This window comes from Solanum stenotomum, chromosome 1 (assembly GCF_019186545.1).
Source record: "Solanum stenotomum isolate F172 chromosome 1, ASM1918654v1, whole genome shotgun sequence".
NCBI lineage: Eukaryota > Viridiplantae > Streptophyta > Magnoliopsida > Solanales > Solanaceae > Solanum > Solanum stenotomum.
In genome coordinates this window covers 22,007,586-22,027,966 of record NC_064282.1, presented here as the reverse complement: position 1 = coordinate 22,027,966, position 20,381 = coordinate 22,007,586, and the positions used below count along the sequence as shown (strand labels likewise).

General features: G+C 36.1%; 3 protein-coding genes across 4 annotated transcripts; all 3 read right to left on the bottom strand.

Moving 5' to 3' along the window:
- Nucleotides 1-4: 4 nt before the first annotated feature.
- Nucleotides 5-5,605, bottom strand: LOC125853509 (protein OBERON 4). Its single transcript, XM_049533204.1, has 3 exons — nucleotides 5,359-5,605; nucleotides 1,948-4,902; nucleotides 5-808 (listed from the first exon to the last, which is right to left on the bottom strand). Exons 2-3 carry the CDS (start codon nucleotides 4,877-4,879, stop codon nucleotides 237-239), a joined length of 3,504 nt encoding a protein of 1,167 aa, XP_049389161.1. The 5' UTR covers nucleotides 4,880-4,902; nucleotides 5,359-5,605; the 3' UTR covers nucleotides 5-236.
- A 4,009-nt stretch (nucleotides 5,606-9,614) lies between these two features.
- On the bottom strand, nucleotides 9,615-17,040 carry LOC125853518 (peptidyl-prolyl cis-trans isomerase FKBP42). 2 transcript variants are annotated; one of them, XM_049533233.1, is made up of 8 exons: nucleotides 16,852-17,040; nucleotides 16,557-16,666; nucleotides 15,233-15,415; nucleotides 14,371-14,460; nucleotides 11,128-11,312; nucleotides 10,921-11,043; nucleotides 10,670-10,822; nucleotides 9,615-10,233 (listed from the first exon to the last, which is right to left on the bottom strand). In XM_049533233.1, exons 2-8 carry the CDS (start codon nucleotides 16,600-16,602, stop codon nucleotides 9,907-9,909), a joined length of 1,107 nt encoding a protein of 368 aa, XP_049389190.1. In that variant the 5' UTR covers nucleotides 16,603-16,666; nucleotides 16,852-17,040; the 3' UTR covers nucleotides 9,615-9,906. The 2 variants fall into 2 exon arrangements, with proteins under 2 accessions (XP_049389190.1, XP_049389189.1); XM_049533232.1 differs by having other exon boundaries at nucleotides 16,557-16,661.
- Nucleotides 17,041-17,360: 320 nt separating this feature from the next.
- On the bottom strand, nucleotides 17,361-20,067 carry LOC125853522 (probable protein phosphatase 2C 28). Its single transcript, XM_049533236.1, has 7 exons — nucleotides 20,038-20,067; nucleotides 19,611-19,649; nucleotides 19,399-19,440; nucleotides 18,674-19,045; nucleotides 18,270-18,549; nucleotides 17,651-17,805; nucleotides 17,361-17,501 (listed from the first exon to the last, which is right to left on the bottom strand). Exons 1-7 carry the CDS (start codon nucleotides 20,065-20,067, stop codon nucleotides 17,361-17,363), a joined length of 1,059 nt encoding a protein of 352 aa, XP_049389193.1.
- Nucleotides 20,068-20,381: the final 314 nt, after the last annotated feature.

Genomic DNA, 20,381 nt, shown 5'->3' with positions numbered 1-20,381 from the left:
TGGATGATCAAGTACTGAATCTCTATTTTCCTGGTTTTCACATCTTGTGCATAACTGGAGTTCATCTGTAACATAAAGACATAAGGTGGTCTCTGTACAGAATCTGGTTAGCAGGATACAAGGAATACTAGACTAAAGAACACCTACAAGTTAATATACTTGAGGTGTTTCAAACCTTGCAAATGCTGCTTAAGAAAAAAAAACAAGGTTGTCCTAAACAAGGTGCTACTAATTAATCACAAACTGAGATTCCTTCTAGTAGCTTCCATTTTCAACAAGAGATCTTTGATGTTATTTTCCATTCTCATCTTCATATTGAAGTAGTCCTGATAAGCTCTTTCTAAAGACTGCAGCTCTTGCAACTTTTGTTTCCGCATATCCTCAGCTTCAGCCAATCGCAACTTTGTGATTCTAGTTACATATTCTTCTTCAATTCTCTCACTCTTAGTTACACCAATGCGTTTCAGAGCATCAGCCTCTCTCCTAGCTTCATCCGCTCGCGCTTGGAACATTTTAGCTTCTGCCTGCTTGATTCTAACAATGCTCTCTAGTTCATCAAATACTGGTCCCTTTTCCATACTTGGCTGAAAACTCAAGTTCATTGCCTGCTTTTCATTCCGGAGGCTATCAAAACTTGAAGGCAAACCTGTAGGCTTTTCCACTTGAGGAGCCTTCTCAGAACTAACTGATTTTAGCCACATCGCTCCCTGGCTGGGCCGAGCAATACCATTGTTCCCTTCATGGTTCTTTGTTGACAACTCCTTTCCTTGAATAATTGGAGCATTGTCAGATTTGACTGAATCAGGCTCTGCATTCATAAGTTAAAATGAAGTGAACATCCATGTCGAATTGAGCATTAACATTAGGACTTGGGACTGACAGAACTCAACAGACCCAAGGGTGTCCGTGGTTAAGAGAGGAAACAAGTGAAACAAGCCATACCAGTAATTTCAGCATTTTTCATCGCAAGAAATGAGACGATCGCAATTTCTATTCCTTAGTAAGTAAAGACATGGGTACATTTCCGGACATGGTATTCCATTTAATCAGATTCTATAAAATTAGGATTAAAGTTCCACATAAACCAGAAGTTTCAACTTACATCAAACAAGTTTGTAAGTTGTAACTGACAAGTTCCACGGCATAACATATAACCTCATTTGAATTTTGCAATCTCCAACTTATGACCTCAACTCAACTACAAAGGTGTACATTATAATCCTTATTTTCCAATTAGTAACGAGGAATGCGTGAATGGAGCTCATTACAAGGGTTTGGTTCAATTTCCCTCTTTTTTTTCCTCTTCTGGGGTGCCAGGGGACTTAATCGTGTGAGGCCAAGAGAGATGGTCAAGCAGGATAAGACAGAAGATGATTAAGGGAGGAAGGAGGTGGGTTAAAGATAGGAAAGAAAAAGAGGGGGATTAGAGGGCTTAGAAGGCAGTCTGACACAATCATATTCTTCTTTCAATACATTTTATCCATTTCTTTTGTTTTGGCCCACTGATTGTTCAGAAAATTATGGAAATCCTTTCTGCCTCTAATGAATGTACAAAAATAGCATCTCACAACTCCAGATCAATTGCCACTTCGACACTAAAGTTCATTATGCCCGCCAGGCATCAATACCAATAGGGCATGTCGGATTTCAGACAAATAGGACAGTAAATAAGCCACCATGTACTGGTCACAACTCACAAGTATGTGGTTCCCATGCATATCAATATCAAGGGCTCCAAACAAAAACTTGCAAGTTTACCAATTTATATCCTACCATGGGAAGATATGTAGTACTTGAAACATAATATAAGCTTTAAGACTTCAACAACAAAGTTACCAGCTGAGAATCCATCATCAACTCAATATCAACAATACAACATAAGAAAAAGATAATTTGTTAAGTAAAGAAGGAATATCAACAAAACCTGATAGACTGTCAAGAGCTCACCTGTCAGGAAGAAATGCATCATTTGACTTTGAACTTCTTGAAGGTCAGCCTTAATTGCCAATTTTGACAGCATATAATTAGCAATGTCATGCAAGCGTTTCCCTCTGATGTCCTCGCTGGCACAAAAAATTCTTTTCACATATTCAAGCTCCTTGGAAAATGCTTCTGCCGTCCATTCCTTTGCAAAGTTTTGGAAAACCTCTTTTACAAAGCCGAACATTTCAGATGGATGGTTACAGGCAACGCAATGAAATTGCATCTCTACACAACCCTTTGCACCAGAAGCACTACGTCCATTCCTGATGTAAGATTCACGTAGCCCACAATCAGCGTGACACCAATGCAGACATACATCACATCCAACCCAGCTACACGTATTAGATGCCATGTCAAACTTGGAACACACAAGACACATGCAAGCACTGCAGAAACCATTCTTCTGTGAGCATACTTTGCACTCACATTCATCCACCGGCAACGGAGATCGACAAGTGAGATTTCTACATCTTAAATTCAGAAATATGTCCGCCAAGTCAGATGTAGAAACATCATAACTTGGCCGAAGAAATTCTTGGAGACCAGTTTTCAGAGCCACCAACAACTCTAGTTGACTCCTGTGGGATTTCAGTAGTGTATCCAAAGTGATGTCAGACCTCTTCTGCAGTGCCTTTTGCAGAGTACTAAGCTGCCAATGTTTGCCAGGATTTGTGATGATGTCGCAGAGTGCCTCTTTCACACAAAGCAACTGTTGCCCAGAGATCTCATTAAACCTCCTGGCAGTCACATGTATTGGTTCAGAAACCATGATTGTGATTACTGATTCGATGAAGTCAGGCCCAACAGGCAGTTGGAGCTCTTTGCCATCAGAACCACCGAACCTATAAAAGCTACTATCTTTTGCTTTAGTTAATTGTTTCTTATCTTTATTGTATTCTGACCCAGTTTCATGAGACCCAACACTCTGTGTAGGAGATCTAGCTCCATTTGGATGACGAGATGCTTTACCAGTACTTAGTTGCCTGTCCAGCCCAGCAGGTAATCTAGAGCTTTCCTCTGCAGCTCTGAGATGTTTTGCTACAGCTTGACCACTAGAATTTCCTTGAGATGCTTGAGACTGCTGATACAGACCAGTTCCATTTGATAACATGCCTTGACAATTTGGGATGTCATTATTCTTCTGCTCATTTGAAGCGAGAGCTTGCCAATCGACACCTTGAAAGAGGGGGCGACTTTTAACAGATTGCTCATAATCAACTGAATTATGTGTCATTGAGCAGCTAGGATTATGAGTGAAGTGTTGTGACCCTGAAAAGGACATAGACATGGTAAAGCCATCAGAATTTGTGCGAAATGAGCTGGCAAAGGATTGGAAACTCCTTCCTTGACTAGGAGAACTAGGAGGTTGGACTTCATTCTGTGCACCAATAGGCAACAGGACATTTGGCAAGCTAAGAGAAAGCTCAAGTGGTTCCAGACCAAACTTTTCATCTTTGGTCATGCAATTACTAAATTTGTCTGCTTTCTCAGCTTTTTTGACAGGACCAGACAAGAACAACTCAAGGCCCCTCGTACTTGGTCCTTCCATATCAGAGTTTCCACAAGAAACAATGCCTCTTGGCTCGTTATCCATCATCAAATCATCTGCAGGAGGGGCAGTGATATTATCAGGCGAAACAGCGAGACGTTTTCCCTTGTCCTTGACACTTAGTGATACATCTTCATGTGCAACAGAAGAAACAGAGTCTGGTGGTCCACCTTCCCCAACAAGCTCCCTATTTAATTCATGGATCTCAATACAATTTATCTTAGATTTAGCATCTCTGTTTTTCTCCTCCCCTTGTTCCCTCTTTTTAGGTGGTAACTTCTCAGCATCTACATTCTTTTCTTCTTCCCTAGAACCATTGCTTTTCCTAGTGGACCCATTCTTTTCACCAACATGATCTATCAGAGTCTCAGTTCCATTTCCCATTCCACTGTGCCCCATTGAAGTGCCGTGATCAGACAAACCATCACCATCCTTGAAAATGTCTTGGACATTATCTGACTGTGTTTCTTCTGACTGCTCAGAAGTAATATTTACTTTACTGAGCTCAACCTTCTGGTCGTACAAAGAATTAACCCCATCATCTTGTCTCTTACTATCAACTTGACGCTCACTCTCATGCTCTATCTGTGAGCGGTTCACCTCACCAGAAGCTTCATCTTCAGCAGCAGGCTCAGTGGCAGAAGATGGATGATCAGGCTCCAGTTCCCCCTCTTCCATTTCACTGCTATGTCCACCATTCTCCATTGGCAAGCCTTCACTTTTCTTAACTTCAACACTCCTTGATTGCTCACTACCAGAGTCCTTTGACCAAGCAGGTGATTTCGCATCTCGCCATCCTGGGGGTGACTTTACCTTGTCAATATCTTCTGATTCTACTCTACTTCCTCTTGCTGAATCCCCACCACTCCTCGCACCTTCATCACTATCTTTCACGCCACCAAACCTGCGCCATGAAGACACACTCCCCTCTCGCCTGGACCTATCCCTCTCTGATCTGAACCCCTTTGGGACTTCCCTCCTTGGTCCAGAAAAACTCTCTGACCTATGAATCCTTTCAGCACCATATCCACCCCTTGGAGAAGAGCTTAGAACCCCTTTATCATTACTATGACTGTATCGATTGTAACTCTTCCGCCTATCATAGTTATCCACATCATAATCTGATCTCTTCTTTATCGGTCTCAGACTCTCACGGTCATCCTCAAACCTATCATATCTAGACGACGAAGAAGATAATCCCTTTCTCCCACTCTCAGACTTGTAATAAAAGCTCCTGTTGGAAGATGAACGATGCAAACTCGGATCTTCCTCCCTTCTAGCCCAATCTTTCAACACACCTTTCTCCCCGCATGATTCAAGATCATCACTAGACCTCAATCTCTTCATTGTCAGCTCACAAAGCCAATTTCCTACAAGTCAAAAAGGTTTCATTCAACTTTAATCAAAACCAGAATTCATTCATCTCTTCTAAATGCATCAAACCAAACATACAAAAACCCTTCAAAACCTGATTTTACCAAGGGTACAAAAGCAACAGCAAACAAATGGAACAAATCTTCAGTAAAAAATTTTAAAAAAAACTCAAGCTTAAACAACCCAACCAAAAAACTTTCATCTTCAGGAAAAAAAAAACTCTTTATCACCATCCTCAAACACAGATCTCCAACAGAACTATACTAATTCCACAAACAAAAAAAAGATCACAAAGCAAAAACACCAAAATCACAACAAAGCCACAAAATATATAAAAACCCAATCTTTTTCAATTCACACCAAGAACCCAAATTGGGGTTTTTCAAGATTACAACTTTATACATCAACACAGCTCAGATTCAAAACCCCATTTGAGAGGATGTTCATATTACCACAATAGTCCACCGGAACAGCTCCAAAATGTCAGCCGGCGCAGATTTTCCGATGAGAAAAATGAACTCTTTTCTTCCAAGATTTAGACCATTTTGGGAATTTTCTCTTCCACACCTAGAAAGAGAGAGAAATTTGCTATTAGTCAACGGAGTTTTAACTGCTAGCTAGCTTACTTGGGTAGGTCTATGTATGCTTTCTTTTATGGTGGGGTGTGAATTGTGTTAAAGGAAAGAGAAGGAGACTTGAATACGCAAAGTGCGTAGAACGCATCGGTCAAGGGGATATATTAAAAGGTACAAAGTTTGTACAATCCACCCTTGTATTTGAGGTAATTGTCACATTCATCACCCTATACAATGTTGTTTGTCTAAAATTTACCTTCTTTCTTTTTTATTTTGTTTTTAACGACTAACGGAGTTAGAGATAGTTAACATTTTCGAGTTCGTTAGGTTAACATTTCTGAGTTCAATAGATTTTTCTTTTATGGTTATGACTTGCACATGGAAGAGCGAGAAGTGACACGACACAAAGATTTTTTCTAGTCATTAAAGGATGTTGTTTTAACGTTTACTGAAACTCAGTTGAAACTTGAGATGATTAATATTTTTTATGTGAAAGTAATTTAATTGTTTTTATGCACACGTGTGTTTTCTTCTAAGGGAACAACGTAAATGTACATATAGTATTAATATATAATCTCATTTAAGTAATATACTTGTACTATTTTTGCTTGTCTAAAATTATCTTCTTTTTTTGTTGTTTTAGTAAAGACTAACGAAGTTAGGGACAATTAAAAAAAATTGAGTTCGTTTGGTTTTTTGTTGTGGTTGTGACTTGTGCATTTAATTGGAACAATGAGAAGTGAGACAAAGATTCCTTTTGATTCATTGAAGGATGACATTTTTGTTGTTAATCTGTATTAAAAAATATTTAGAATAATAACTTTGAAGAACTTGGTAAAATACAACAAGGTTTAAAGAATATTTTTCAAAATCAAAAAGACTCTGAAAAGAAAAATCTCAAGGAAGAAAATTGAGTTTATTGAATTCATAGTGTTTCCTTAGGAAATTATTTCCCTCAAGTACCCAAGGCTAATGGAATATATCTTCTCAAGATATAATGATCTTACTCACCGGTGTATCGGGTACCTAAAATCACGGTGTCAGCAAACCACTCAATGACAATAAAGTACACTAGAATTTGTTTGAGGAAAAGAAGAAGTTCTGAAGTTCAGAAAATTCGTTGTTGAAAAATAAGAGGAAACCCTTTATTTATAGACAACAAAGGGTAGTCTAAACAAGTATTTATCATGCCTTATCAGAAAGGTCACAATCCTTTGGAAAAGTCAAAACTCGTAACCTTTCGTAAAAGTCGCAACCTTACAGAAAAGTCGCAACTTTTCAACAATGTCATAATTCTCGAGAAAAGTCACAACTCTTCATAAAAGTCCTAAGTTTTCATAAAAGACACAACTCTTTATAAAAATCATAACTCTTCATTTTACATTCATACCTTTTAAAACTAACAATTTTAACATTTACGGAAGCTTAGTTGAGATTACTAATAATTTCTCCTTTAAAACAATATAATAATTCTTATGAACCAAGGAGGTTGTCCCACAAATTTTTCCGTATGACTACATTGTGAATGTTGGACATCGTCATGTGATAGTTGAATACTTTTTAACGACATGTGAAATCTTATGACCAATTCCCTACTGATTTGGTTCACTCTCATCATGTCACTTCCTTAGAATTTGCATAATAAATATCATAATACACTGAATGCCAGGTCATTGAAACAGCCGTACGAAGGGCTGAAAATTGATTATAGGTCCCGAAAAGTTTGAAAATGGGTTGTATACATGTGGTATACATCGGAATACGTGAAAACTGATCAATAACTTTATTTTCGCCTTGATTATATTTATTGCGAAAATAAATAAAATTGATCATTTTAATTTCATTAATAATGAGGATTCGAACTATCACAATGAAAGTCGATTTATTAAAATAAAGAGATTTTAGAACACTTCAATATTATAGTCCATAACGTAGAGGTGTATTCAATTTTATCAAATCACTAACAAAAATATTACAATGGTACTTTTTAAATAAACTAAATGTATATGGTTGTAAATGTAATAACATGAGGGACTAAAAGTGTAAAATATATAAGTTGAGTGCTATAAATAAAATATTGGACAAATTGAAACAAGAGTGGTGCATTGCGCGTACGGCGCATGTTAAAATAATGAAGCATAGTCAACTATGTTTGAAAGTTAAAGTGCACCACTCTTAACTTTCCACCTCACCCTCTAAACTACACTTTGAATTAAACCTGTCTTTATTTTAAAATTAATAAAATTATTCGATATTCAGTATTCATATTGAAACTCGACTACTTTAAATTTGTGCTACGTAGAGTTTATTTGGGGGGAAACGCTCCATATCAAAGATTTTTCTATGCCCAAAACTCAAATCTGAAACATTTGATTAAAAAAGAAGTAGTTTTATCACTACACCATATCATTTGGTGATTTATGTTTTCTATTTTATTTCATTTCATTTATCTTTTTGTTTATCCTACTTTCTCAATTCGTTGTTGGTTGGCTTATCAATGATTTTTTTTTAAATCGGTTAAATTAATTGAAACAATTTATTAAGTTCTTTTTACTAGAATTTAAGATTTTTTTATTAATTTATAATTGTAATTGAAAAATAGCAGGAAGCTAACAAATAATTAAAACCCAATGTGTTGATACCGAAATTAATTATGTTTAATATTTCTCCTTTTTTTCTAAAAAAAAAAAAAAAAAAAAAACTTGTTGATTTTAAGTATACATTTAACCATTTCAGACTTGCCAGCAATTTAACGGGATAAATAAAGTAAAAATTATGCCCAATTGACAAAATTGGTGAAACATATTTTCTCATTTTTTTCAAGTGTGTTTCCTATTGTACAAATCAACCATGTGGTCTTAATTTTTTTACAGGGTATAGTATATATTTAAAAGTAAGCTATAGTTTTTTTTTAAAAAAAAAATATATATAGTACCAATTTTTGTTTTACTTGTCAATACTCAAATACCTCATTTATTTCCACAGAAACTAAAATGTTTCAGTGAGAATAAACGGCTAAAGACGATTGGAGATATCATTTTGGCACATACTGAAAAAAGAGACTTTAATAAGTTTAAGGATTAATAGTGTGAAAATATTATAAACAATTAAACATGTAGGTTCTACTTGTTTAAAATTAAAAAAATTGGTCCAACTTGGTGAATTTGGATGTCAGAGGTGGGGCTTCGTGGATTCGGATGAACTTACTAATTTTTTTTGTAGATTTTGTATTCGTATTAGAAAATTAAATAAATAGTTATTTAATTTTCTAATACAAATAAAAGGTCTACGTAAAATTAGTAACTTATGAACCCCCCTAACAAAATTGATTGACTGCTCAATGATAAAAAAGGAGAGGTGAAAATGTCTTTCAAACCTTTCTCTCTTTTTTTTCCCTTTAAAGGAAGCGTGTTTTGCAATATTTTTTTCTTTTATCCTAAAATTTAGTACTCCTATTTCCAGCTCCGCTTTTAGACCTCCAAACTCTTATTTCCGTCTCCGCTTCAGTTGGTAGGTGGTCCAATCAGATTAATCAGAGCATATGACTTTTTGACTTTTAATATTCTTTTTTAAAATTTTATTTTTTATTCTTGAATTTTCTTATTTTAATCCATTCAACCCCAGATTTCCAGCTCAGCGTTCAAGGAGACTTTGAATAAAATTGATTTCTTTCTGTTCAACGGCAATAAAAAAACTAATTTTGTTTATTTACGATTTTCGATAAATAGTCGGCTCAAGAATAATTATTTTTCAAAACAAGTTGGAGAAACTTAAAATTATTTTTCAAAATAAGTTTGAGAGACTTAGAATTATTTTTCAAAACAAGTTTGAGAAACTTCAATATATTTGAACGTCATGTGAAATATTCGTCTTCATTTGGGTTTCAAGTGAAATATTAATTTCACTCAATAAATCTCGACTTTCAATTTTATCAATCACTCTTGTAACAACCTTTCAAATCCAGGGAGGGACCACATCCAAGAAGTGTGGTGTAAATAGCTTACTAGTGATGTGTCTACATCTCGAACCCTAACGTATAGCTCAGAGGGAGACAACTTTATCATTGCTCTGAGGCTCCCTTTCAAACTTTACTATGCATACTCTTTGCCCTCATTGTGTCAGCTGTAGCTAATAGGGGAAAACTTTAACTTCTAAACCAAGAGAAATTGCAATATCCAGAATACATGCATCATGAGCAAACATTTGAAATCAGAATGAGGAAATAATTAGCAAGGTGTTATCTTACTAATAAAATTACATAATCAAAACATTAAATTTCTTCCCTATTTCTTTGGTCAGTTTTTTTTTTTCTTACACAAAGGTCAATGAAAAAGCTTCTAGAGCACCAGAGTTCTGTTGCTAGAGTAAAATGGTGGGAAGTAGTTTCTCAGATTGGGATCAACAATAACATCTCTCCATATTCAGTTAGTCATCCTTGCGCGTCTTACGCCTGAAAAGCATATGAAAGAGTGACAATAACCATTGCCAAATGACAATCAGCCAGTTTCTTGACTTTGGTTTAGGCTCTGGTCTTGGTCCAAATAGTCCCTTGTAAAGTTCCTTTTGTTTTTTATAGACAGCCTTCTCGTGTTCTGCAATCAAATTCAATTCCCTTGTAATGGCTTTATCTTGTGGGGCAAGCTTACGTGCTTTAAGGAAGTCCTCGCGAGCTGCATCAGTCTGACCAAGTATAGACCTAGCCTTTCCACGCCTAAACAACGCTTTTACATTGTTTTCTTCTTCTGCTAGGACCTAATCATCATCAGCGAATCAAGCTCTACATTACTAACTTGAACACTATTAATTTTTTTCTCCGAACAATGAGTTTAAGAGCACTGAAAGAAGATACAGAAAATAAATTTCATAATTCAGTCACCCAACAACTGGCATGGATGCACTTAGTCCTGAAAAAAATTGGACAACTGTATCCTCAACATTAAAAATAATGCCAGAACAAATAATTAGGTCATAGCAAACTAACGGGGTAAGGTCTATAGCAAGAATTATAAACTTATAGACCTCTCTTCTACTAGGGAAAGTAAGGCCATGCAGATTACTTTTTCCCGAGAATCCATGAGGTAACAAAAAGATAGTAAGCCACAGAAAAAGAAAAAAATAAGGACAAAAATTATCTACAAAAATGGGAGGCAGCAATAGGTATCTAAACTTTGAAGAAGTGTATGCTTACAATGCTACATTGTGCAATGGCTTCATCATATCGCTGGAGCTTCAGCAGGCAGGCTGCCATGTTCAGATGGCAGGGATTCTTTACAGCTAAAGCCATGTCCCGGAACTTACCAAACAGCTGAAACATGAAGTCATCTCCCATATATGCAATGGCCTAAGGAACACAAATAGAATACATGTACTATGAGGATACATGAAACTTATATGGGTAGTAGAAAATATGACCTAATCAACTATAAGCAGTGGTGAGACCATTTCATACTGTTGCATAGCCTCCTCCAGTTTCTCTTCCTTAAATAAAGCATTTCCATCCATCTTTCTTCTATCTGCTGTCCCAATTCTCTCCTCTACTGTCATGTCTCCTCGTGTTTTTCCCTAAATATATTGCTTAGAAAATTATGAGTACCAGCACCTTTAGCAAGTACAAACCAGAAATTAGTTATGAAACAAATAACTCACTTCTCCTGTCTCATCGAAGCCAATCAACTCAACCTCATACAATACATCAGCTGTAGGTGGGACATTAGGGAAAGAGAAGCTTCCTTCTTTTCCATAGGCTAGTTCCCAGCCAACATGAAATAAAGCACGCTCACCGGATTTCATGTTGTTAACGCCAATAGCTAGGCCAGTCATTTCTTTTTTCTCTGCAAGAATACAACAAAGCAATATATCTTATTTTGTATTACCTAATTGTAAATAGCTAATAAATATTAAGCGCTAAAACTGATTTTATAAATTAGTAGTTATGTGTTTGGATAGAAATGCTGAAACTAATCATAAAGTTGATGTGTATGACAAAAAGATGCTGAAAATCGAATTGCAACTATTGGTATGCCCTTATCTTTTGTCCTTCCGGTGATTGTAAATGGTAAGTTAGCAGTTCATTGGAGAAAGATGAGATTTAGGAACAGACAAATAGAAGAATGCACTTATTCACTATACTATGGGCAATACTCCAAATTACAATTATATGAGAAACTATATAACTAGAATTTGGAATTATGTGGCCTGCCTTGACTTATATTTTCATGATGAGGGGCTTTCTTGTAGTGAAATTCAATTCTAGTCAGGTTAGAGATGAAGTTCTATACTCAGGCCCATACACAATGAATAGTGTGCCTCTGATTCTGAAAATGTGGACTCATTTTGAGTTTTAGCAGGAATTTCCCATAACAATTCCTCTATGGGTTAGATTTCCTAACCTACTTCTGAATAGTTGGGGACCAATTACTTCGAGCAGAATTGCTAGTTGTTTGGTGGAGCCTATGTTTGCTGATGAATGCACTAAGAAACAGACTAGGATTTCTTATGCTTGAGTTCTTATTGATATGGATGTCATTCAGGAGCTTCCATCAGAGATTGACATTATTGAACTCTCAAGCAAACTATTCTCCCAGAAGGCAGAATATGATTGGAAACCTGTGTTTTGTAGAAAATGTATTTTGGACATGTTTGTAGAGGAGACACTGGGAGGGGCAGTGCTCACCCTCCTAAAACTGATCAGGTCACTCAGAAGTAAGCAGTGCGTGATAAAGGTGCTCAGAGAGGTAAGAAACTGATTCAGCATTGGCAAAGCAAGTACCCTGCTCCAGCTGGTCAAGCAGAAACAATAAAGCTACCTCCACCTATGATGGATACAACTAGTGACACACCTATGATATCTACACAGACGGCTAAAGCACCTATGAGCAATAGCTCATTTGATCTTCTCTTAAGCTTTCTGAAGTGTATGGCACAACACCTAAACAGGGACAGGCTAGCGGTTCATCACCATCAATTGGAAGAATGGGCAGTATGTCTTACTCAGAGTTGATCTGGCAAAGCCCTGTATAAGCCCAGAATACTAGTGTGATGCAAGCTTTGTACAGGTTTAAACCACTGACTAGGGAGAAGGGAGGCACACTTTCGATTGGAAGCCTCCTAAGGGAGGAAGTCCAATTGTTGATTCATGAATTGACTTATCTGGAATGTGAGGGGGCTGAATAGGCCTTTTAAACAAGGGGAAATGGGGAACTATCTAAGGAAACACAAAATTTGTTTAGCTGGCTTGTCCGAGACAAAAGTCACAGAGAATAAGCTTATTTCTAGCTTGAATAAAGTTGCTAAGGGATGGAACTATGCTAACAACTATTCATATGCAGCAAATGGTAGAATTTGGGTATTGTGGAAACCAACTGATGTCTTTTTTTTGGTTTAAACTGATGTCTTTGTCATATCCTGGAGACCTGCAGTCAGTATATTCATTGTTATGTTACTGACACACACACAAACTTTCAAAGTGCAATAACAGTGGTTTATGGAAGTACATGTAGCGTGGAGAGGCAAACACCATGGACAGGTTTGTCCAAGAACCATGAGTGATTTCAAGACTTCCTACTGCCTGAGGATAGAATTGGAGGGTAACCTGTTGCAGATATTGAGACCAGAGATTTTCAGCAGCTTATAGACTCTTGCTCTAGCTGACATAAAATCACCTGGAAGATTTTTTATATGGACCAACAGATTCTTGAATGTACTTGCTAATGATGCCCATTTTATGCATATTGTAACTCACTGTTGGATCCAGAACACGCAGGGTAGCTATATGTTCCAAGTTTGGAACAAATTGAAACTATGTAAGGAAATCCTAAGCAACTGAAACATGATGGTTTGGGAAGTGTGGACAGAAGAGTGGAGGAATCTAGAAGGAAACTTAAAGGATATTCAAACTCTAATTACTATGAATGCTACTACTAAATTACTAGAAAGGGAAAGAGAAGCTCAAATAGAAATGACTAAATGGCTGACTATTCAGGAAAGAATTTTGAGACAGAAGCCCAAAGAACATGGGAAATTAACTGGAGATGGCAACTATAAATATGTTTTCAACCGTATGAAGGCAAAGGCTAGCTCCAATACTATAGCTATGCTTAAGGATGACAATGGTAATATTTTGCAGAAGTAGACTGACATAGAGGAGGAGATGCTAAAATTTTCAGTTGTTGACAGACTTCCTAGTATTGATATGACTATCATGAAACAAGGGGCCAGGATCACTCAGCAACAACAAAGGGAAATGTGTCTGCAGTCACCAAAGATGAAGTGAAAATGCCCTATTTGCAATTGATGACAATAAAGCACCAGGTATAAAAAAAAATGGGTCAAACTAGAAGTGCTAATAAGCTGAAAGTACTTTGGGTATTTATCAAATGCATAGAGAAGGCAAAAGGTGCTTATAAGCCAGAAGCCAGTCTGACCAACTTATAAGCTTTACCCAAACACCCTCTAATTAAATTCAGAAATCCAATGGAACTTGGAAAAAAAACTTCCTCAAAACTCTATTGTAATTTCTTTTAAGTTAAAAGCATTTAACGACACTTGCTTTGTTTCCACGAATGGAAAAACACACATACAGAAGCAAGCTATCACAAAATTTAATACTCTATAACAGTGGCGGAGCTAGAAATTTTAATAAGGGGTTCAAAATCTGAGAAGTAAACACACGAACTAGTGGAAGGGGGTTCGACATCTATTATACATACCTAAAAAATAATTTTAACCATGTATAAATTGTAATATTTTTCACCGAGGGGGTTCATTATATGCTGCCTCTGCCCCTGCTCTATAAGCATCAAGTGCTAATTTACTATCGCAAAAACTGAGCATAAAATGATCAAAAGTGATATGCTGAATGTCCTGCAAAATGGTAAATTGGTTATATACCTTTTCCTATAACCAGCTCAAGAGGTTGTTGTTCACGCCATGTATCTTCAAACTTGTGCTGGGTGCTTTCAGCCCATGCCCTGTAATGCACTATAAAGATAATTCTAGTCATTTAGTGCACTTGAAAGGGAAGAAAGACAGACTCTACCTCACCGAAATTTAAATGATTTTACAAGAAGTACAACAAAGAAACTGCAAATTTAACTAGTGATTGCAGTGATAGACTGCACTGTATCTGTGTGGCATATAATGGATAATGTAGGTAATAGTTTATTTTGGTCATTATTCTTTACTCTTGATGTAATTACTACTGAAATACGCTATTGGTGTATCTCTCTGTTTATAAAATGTTACCTTTATCAAAAAAACAATGGTTAATGTTGGTCACCATTAAAAGTATAATGTTTAGCTGGGCCAAAGAAGCACTAACCCAAAGAAGAAAAAGATATGCATGAGCTAATTGATTCAAAGAACCCACAAAGATTTAAAAAGAAAAAAGAAGAAGAAGCAGGCATTATATTTCCTAAACATGTATAAAAGATGAATGCAACAACTGACATTTGAAGAGCACTATTTAGGAAAACAAGATACATGTACTTTAACAGAGAAGATGTTCTCCAAACAATTAAATCAAATAGATATATCTGAACCAAGGTGACAAATAGAATCCTTCTCGATATAATAAGTGAGATTGTTAAAATTACAAAAACAATAACAATTTATCGAAACAGGGGAAGCTTAAAATATATACTCCAACCAATCAAAATATAGTACAAGTTCAGTTTTTTCTGAAACCAGAAGATGGTGTAGGGCAGGAAGGGGAAAAAACAACCAAACAACAACAATCTTAGCTTTGACTTACCGAAGCATGTTGCGTATTTTGATGGCTTCTGACCATGACCTTCTTTAATAATTTGCTTGGTTACTTTTTCATGGAGGACTTCCACTTCTGAATCAACTTTTGGCGGCCCAGCATCATCCTGTGGAAGTTCTCCACGAACAACTGAAGCGCCTTCAGTGATGATTTCATCAGTACCACCCTGGTCTGCATATAATTTAATTTCAGTAAGCAAACCTTCTTCAGAAACAAGTATGAAGAAGTAGTTTAAGACTTTAGGTCTAATTTCACCCGAAAGAATAGCCTTCACTTAGAATTGGTCAAAATATGCGGAATTTCTTACTTTTCGTGGAGGATTAGATCCTGTAACTGGGGTCTGTGGCTGACTGATATTGTCCAACAGCCAACAAAGACCATAATTACATAGGTATGAATCTAGAACCTCAATTAGCAGATACATTAGAAACCTTTCTTGGAAGACTCAATTCATTAGATAAGCCTAGTACATAATCACTGATAGGATCATTCCTGAAATTATAAATAATTAATGGTCACTTTGAAGCAAGTTGATCCTAGAAGACTAACCTCATACTGAGACTGTCCCTACCACAACCCTTTACAGTTAAACATTAATACAAAAAGAAAAGGCACATTTTCAATAAGGCGACCAACTTCTGCTGATAAGCAACCATCACTTTCAACCCTAAAATTAAATTCCTCCATAATCCATGAACCCAATCCTTAACTGCATGACATAGGGCTAGTCACTAGTTAAGTGCACTTGCAAAATAACAAAAAAAAAGCGCAGGAGGAACTAATGGTGACAACATAAATTACAATACTGATGGTGAAATCAGTTGATCTTCATAGAAAATTGCTTCCGTTTGCATTGAAACATTCAAAAGGAGAAAAAAGTTCTCAAATATGGCAAAGTACTAGTAACTTCATCACTAACCAAATTTCCTCCAAGTTTTAAGAGATTTAAGATCATAGTCTAAGAAGTAGCTGGAAATTGCTCTCTCAAGAGCAACATGAATGTCTCTAAAATACTAGAAAATTCTAGAACACGTAACTCTACAACTGAAGTCAACCCAGCATTACCATTTCAGTGAATCAAACTTTGAAATTTACTTCATATTCCAAAATCATATTAAACAACCATCATCCAATTAAAGGGGCAAAGGTGAATAATAACCAGGGGAAATTTTCAAAGACCAATCATACCATAAGATTAGCTATTCAAGGAATCAGAATTAGATCACAATCATCTGAATTAAGAGCTAATAATCCATAAATGACAGTATTATTTAGCTGAGTAGCAGAAGAAAGCCATAGGTTAACGCATTACCAACTGATGAATTCTGCAGCTGCTGCTCCTCTTCTACTTCAGCCATTATTCGAAATCTAGCTCAATTTTCTAAAACCCCAGAATAGCAGCAGAAGCCCAAGTGCCCTTCACTTCAAATAACGATTGTATTATGAAACTAAACTGGGACTCGAAAGAAACAAAAAAAATCAAATCTTTATCAAAACCCACAAAGAAAAAATCACAATTGAAGTAGTTTAGCTCAGAAATCCAACAATTTACAAGTATTAATCAACTGGGATTTCGCAAGAAGAGCGACAATAAGTAGAAGTATTACCAAGTACTAATCTTCTTGACAATTGGGAGTATTTCTCAGCGCATATAGTGTCAAAATCCCAAGAAAATTGAGGTGGGTTTATCTGAAAATGGCTTTGAAATTATCGAAGAAGATTCGAGATCGATAGCGAAACGGCTTATATTATATTAGCACTATATGCCAGTGAAGGAGTTTGACCAAACAAAATTAAATCTCTCTTTATTTTCTTTATTTTTTCAGTTCCATATTTTGGTTCAATTCCGTATAGTTTATTTTTTTTCGAAATTTCATGATCTTAAAATATTTTAATCTGACTTTTTTTTTAATTTTAATAAACCAACAGTTTGGCTTAATCCAGTTTAAAAAGAAGGCAAGACATTTAAGTAAATAAATTTATTCTCATATTACAAAGAGAAGCTTAAACTCATAAATCGTGATAATACTTGTATTAAAATAGACGGTCTATGTCATGACAACGATGGCTAGACATAACTTCCACAAAATGCTAATCTAGTACATGTCTAAATGAACTATGAGTGAAACATGACTACAACACAAGAAATATCATCACGGCTCCCTTTCACAAGTGCTTCAGTGATCAACTCTTCTGCTGCTTTCTTCCCATCTTCTATCCCTCTTATGCGTTCTGCCACTTCCTCGTTCGACATCACCTGCATTATAAGTATGTCATTCTTCTTGAAACAGATTAAAAAATACGACACACCCGCATTATAAATGTACCATCATGGTTTTTACCAGATTCATCATGTTGTAAAAGTACCACTATCATTCTTACAAGTTGTTGCACCGTAAATTATACCTTCCACAAGCCATCACTTGCCAAGATTATGCAATTAGTGTCATTGTCTATCTTCTCAATTGTCACACTAGGTTCCACAGTGATATGGTCCTTCACTTTTGCATCTCCAAATGCCCTTGTCATGGCTAGTTGGCCATCCACCCGCGGGACATTGCCTGCATTTTAAACAACAGCTAAGTAAAACGAATATTATCATACACGTAACGTTCTTCTACACTAGCTAGCTGAGGATGAATAAAAGCAGGTTCTCGGGTAGGCATTCGGATGCAAAGACTGAAATGTCAAGTACAAGGAAAAACACATATCACGGAATGAGATGGAAAATATTCTTTTTAAAATAACTGCAGGGTCTGGAAAGCGCACCTCGACTAATTCTACATGTAATTACTGTACAGAATTTCTCTGTTCTTTGACAATATCTCTTACCTTTTATCTTCTAATCTGTTCTTTAACCTATTCCAGAGAGGAGCTTAGAACTGAACTCCATTTCCTCAGTTCATATTAGTCAAAATGGTATGTATCTCAGGTTTACGACCTTGACATCCATGACAGTTCCGCAATTAAGTGCAAATTTGACGCAACAATCAAGGAATCTGTATGAGATGAGTGGAAGTTATACCTAGCATCTTAATAACAAAACCTCCTTTGCTCTCGACTACCTCTTTTTCTTCCTCCTTTTGCGGTTCATGGTCGACTGTTATTTGTTTGACCTTCCCCTTCCGAATGAGTAATGCACGTGAATCACCCACATTGGCCACAACCAGATATTTCTGATCAATCAATATAGCTGTCACCGCTGTTGAGCCACCTCGTGCACCAACCACATTCTCCAGAATGTCGTTATTCGTACTTTTATATGCCTTCTTAAATGCAGTCACAGGCTTCCTCCAAAAATCAGGCTGTTCAGTATAAAGACGATTACAACTCTACTAGCTTGTTGAGTTATAGTAAAAATAATTGAAAGTAATTCAAGTGTATACTTTCCAAAACTTTTAGACGTAATGGTCACACAATTCAACATACCTCACTCAGTATATAATCGAAAAGATGGTTTTGCAAATATTCTGCAACCTTACATCCTGAATGACCGTCAAATATTGCATAAAGCCCAAGATCATGTCCATCCATTTTCCTATTTTCCGCCACCAGATAATCTTCCATCCCATGTTTCATCTTCCCTTCAACTAAATGAAATCCGTGGCTGACGCGTCTCTGCTGCTTCTTCTCTGCATCACTGACTTCTACGTCTCCACCATCTTCTTCAGGGCCATCAACATCTTCTCCATCATCCTCATCTTCGTCTCCATCATCATCATCGTCTTTGTTCTCTACATCATCCTCGTCACATTTTCTGGTACTGTCAACTTCTCTATCCGCACCATGCCCCTCTCTCTCCTGAAAAGGATCACAAAATTAGAAATTGAGTTACTAACATTACAATTTCTTACCAAAAAGCACATTACTTCATCAGGAAATACAAGCAAAGTTGACAGCCTATAAACCAAAAAGCAAGTGATATTTGAAGTCGTGCGCAATAGCCTAACATTGGTTAAATTTCACGTATGGTCACTGAATTTTACTCACCATGAAACTATGCATTTACATTTCACCTATTATAACAAGTAAAGATGAACATTTTTTACCCGTAAATCACCCTGATGGACAGTACATGAAAAGAAAATATAATCCCTTGCAAATAAACAACTGAAACTAAAGACAAATCCAGAAAAGAATAGCAAATTCCTAACCTTCAAAAGAACGGAGGCTACATCATCCGGCGTTGATGTCCTCTGCAAATAAAATCAAAACAATGCTAATCTGTTCTATCATTGTTGATGAAAATTACAATATTATAATTGAAAATAAAATAAAGAAATAAAAAAAAAAATTCTGAATGAAGCATGGATATCTCGCTCTCCCGCACCACACTAGATGATAAAAATAAAGGGAGGTGGTATACCTTTATCTTAATGATCCCTGAATCACCTGATTTTCCCCTCTGCAAGGAAGAGAAGAATTCAGAACACAATAGCTAACACCTAATGTCGCTATCCTAGAATTTTGAATCCATAAAGTTCAAATCTTAGCTTACGCACAACACACACATACATTGACAGCTCCTCAAAACTTGCCATCAAATTTCATTTATACACTTAAACTATGTTCTGTTCCAATTGAGTAATAACAAAGTGTTCATAGTAGAAACTTTCATTCACTAATTATACACGTCATCTTCAATATGTTTATCCTCAAATTGAATTATGTTTGAAATTTTACAACTTATTGAGATTAATTCTCATAATTAAATAATTGACTTATATACGTAATAAACATTTAATAACATCTCAAAAAAATCCAAAATTTGAATGAAAACATTAATCTCTTACCTTAACTCTAACAAAATCAGAACCTTCCATTTAATGAATAAAATCTTATTTGTTTGCTTGCTTACTACTACACAAATTTATACAAAGTGAAAGAGAAGCATATATATATAGCGGTGGACGTACACGTGGTGTACTCTGAGAAATCGGTGGTTGCGGCCGCTTGCTACGGTGTCTTGCCGCCGCAATTGTGATAAACCAACAAAATATATATTAATTCTGTAAGAAATATATATAATTTATATATACGAGAAAAACAATCTCTCTATCTCCCGACAAAATTAAATATTAAAATTAAAGAGAAGAGACTCAAATACTCAATATATAGAGAAAGCTTTACCCAAAGA

Coding starts and splice junctions, on each gene's coding strand:
- LOC125853509 (XM_049533204.1), bottom strand. CDS start 4,879: ATGAAGAGATTGAGGTCTAGTGATGATCTTGAATCATGCGGGGAGAAA. Junction 809..1,947: donor GATGCATTTCTTCCTGACAG/GTGAGCTCTTGA, acceptor TTATGAATGCAG/AGCCTGATTCAGTCAAATCT.
- LOC125853518 (XM_049533233.1), bottom strand. CDS start 16,602: ATGGCTGAAGTAGAAGAGGAGCAGCAGCTGCAGAATTCATCAGTTG. Junction 11,313..14,370: donor TGAGCTGGTTATAGGAAAAG/GTATATAACCAA, acceptor GTATTCTTGCAG/AGAAAAAAGAAATGACTGGC. Junction 10,823..10,920: donor CTATGCAACAGTATGAAATG/GTCTCACCACTG, acceptor TGTGTTCCTTAG/GCCATTGCATATATGGGAGA.
- LOC125853522 (XM_049533236.1), bottom strand. CDS start 20,067: ATGGAAGGTTCTGATTTTGTTAGAGTTAAG. Junction 19,650..20,037: donor CTGATTTTGTTAGAGTTAAG/GTAAGAGATTAA, acceptor TCTTCCTTGCAG/AGGGGAAAATCAGGTGATTC. Junction 19,441..19,610: donor CAGGGATCATTAAGATAAAG/GTATACCACCTC, acceptor TTTTATTTGCAG/AGGACATCAACGCCGGATGA.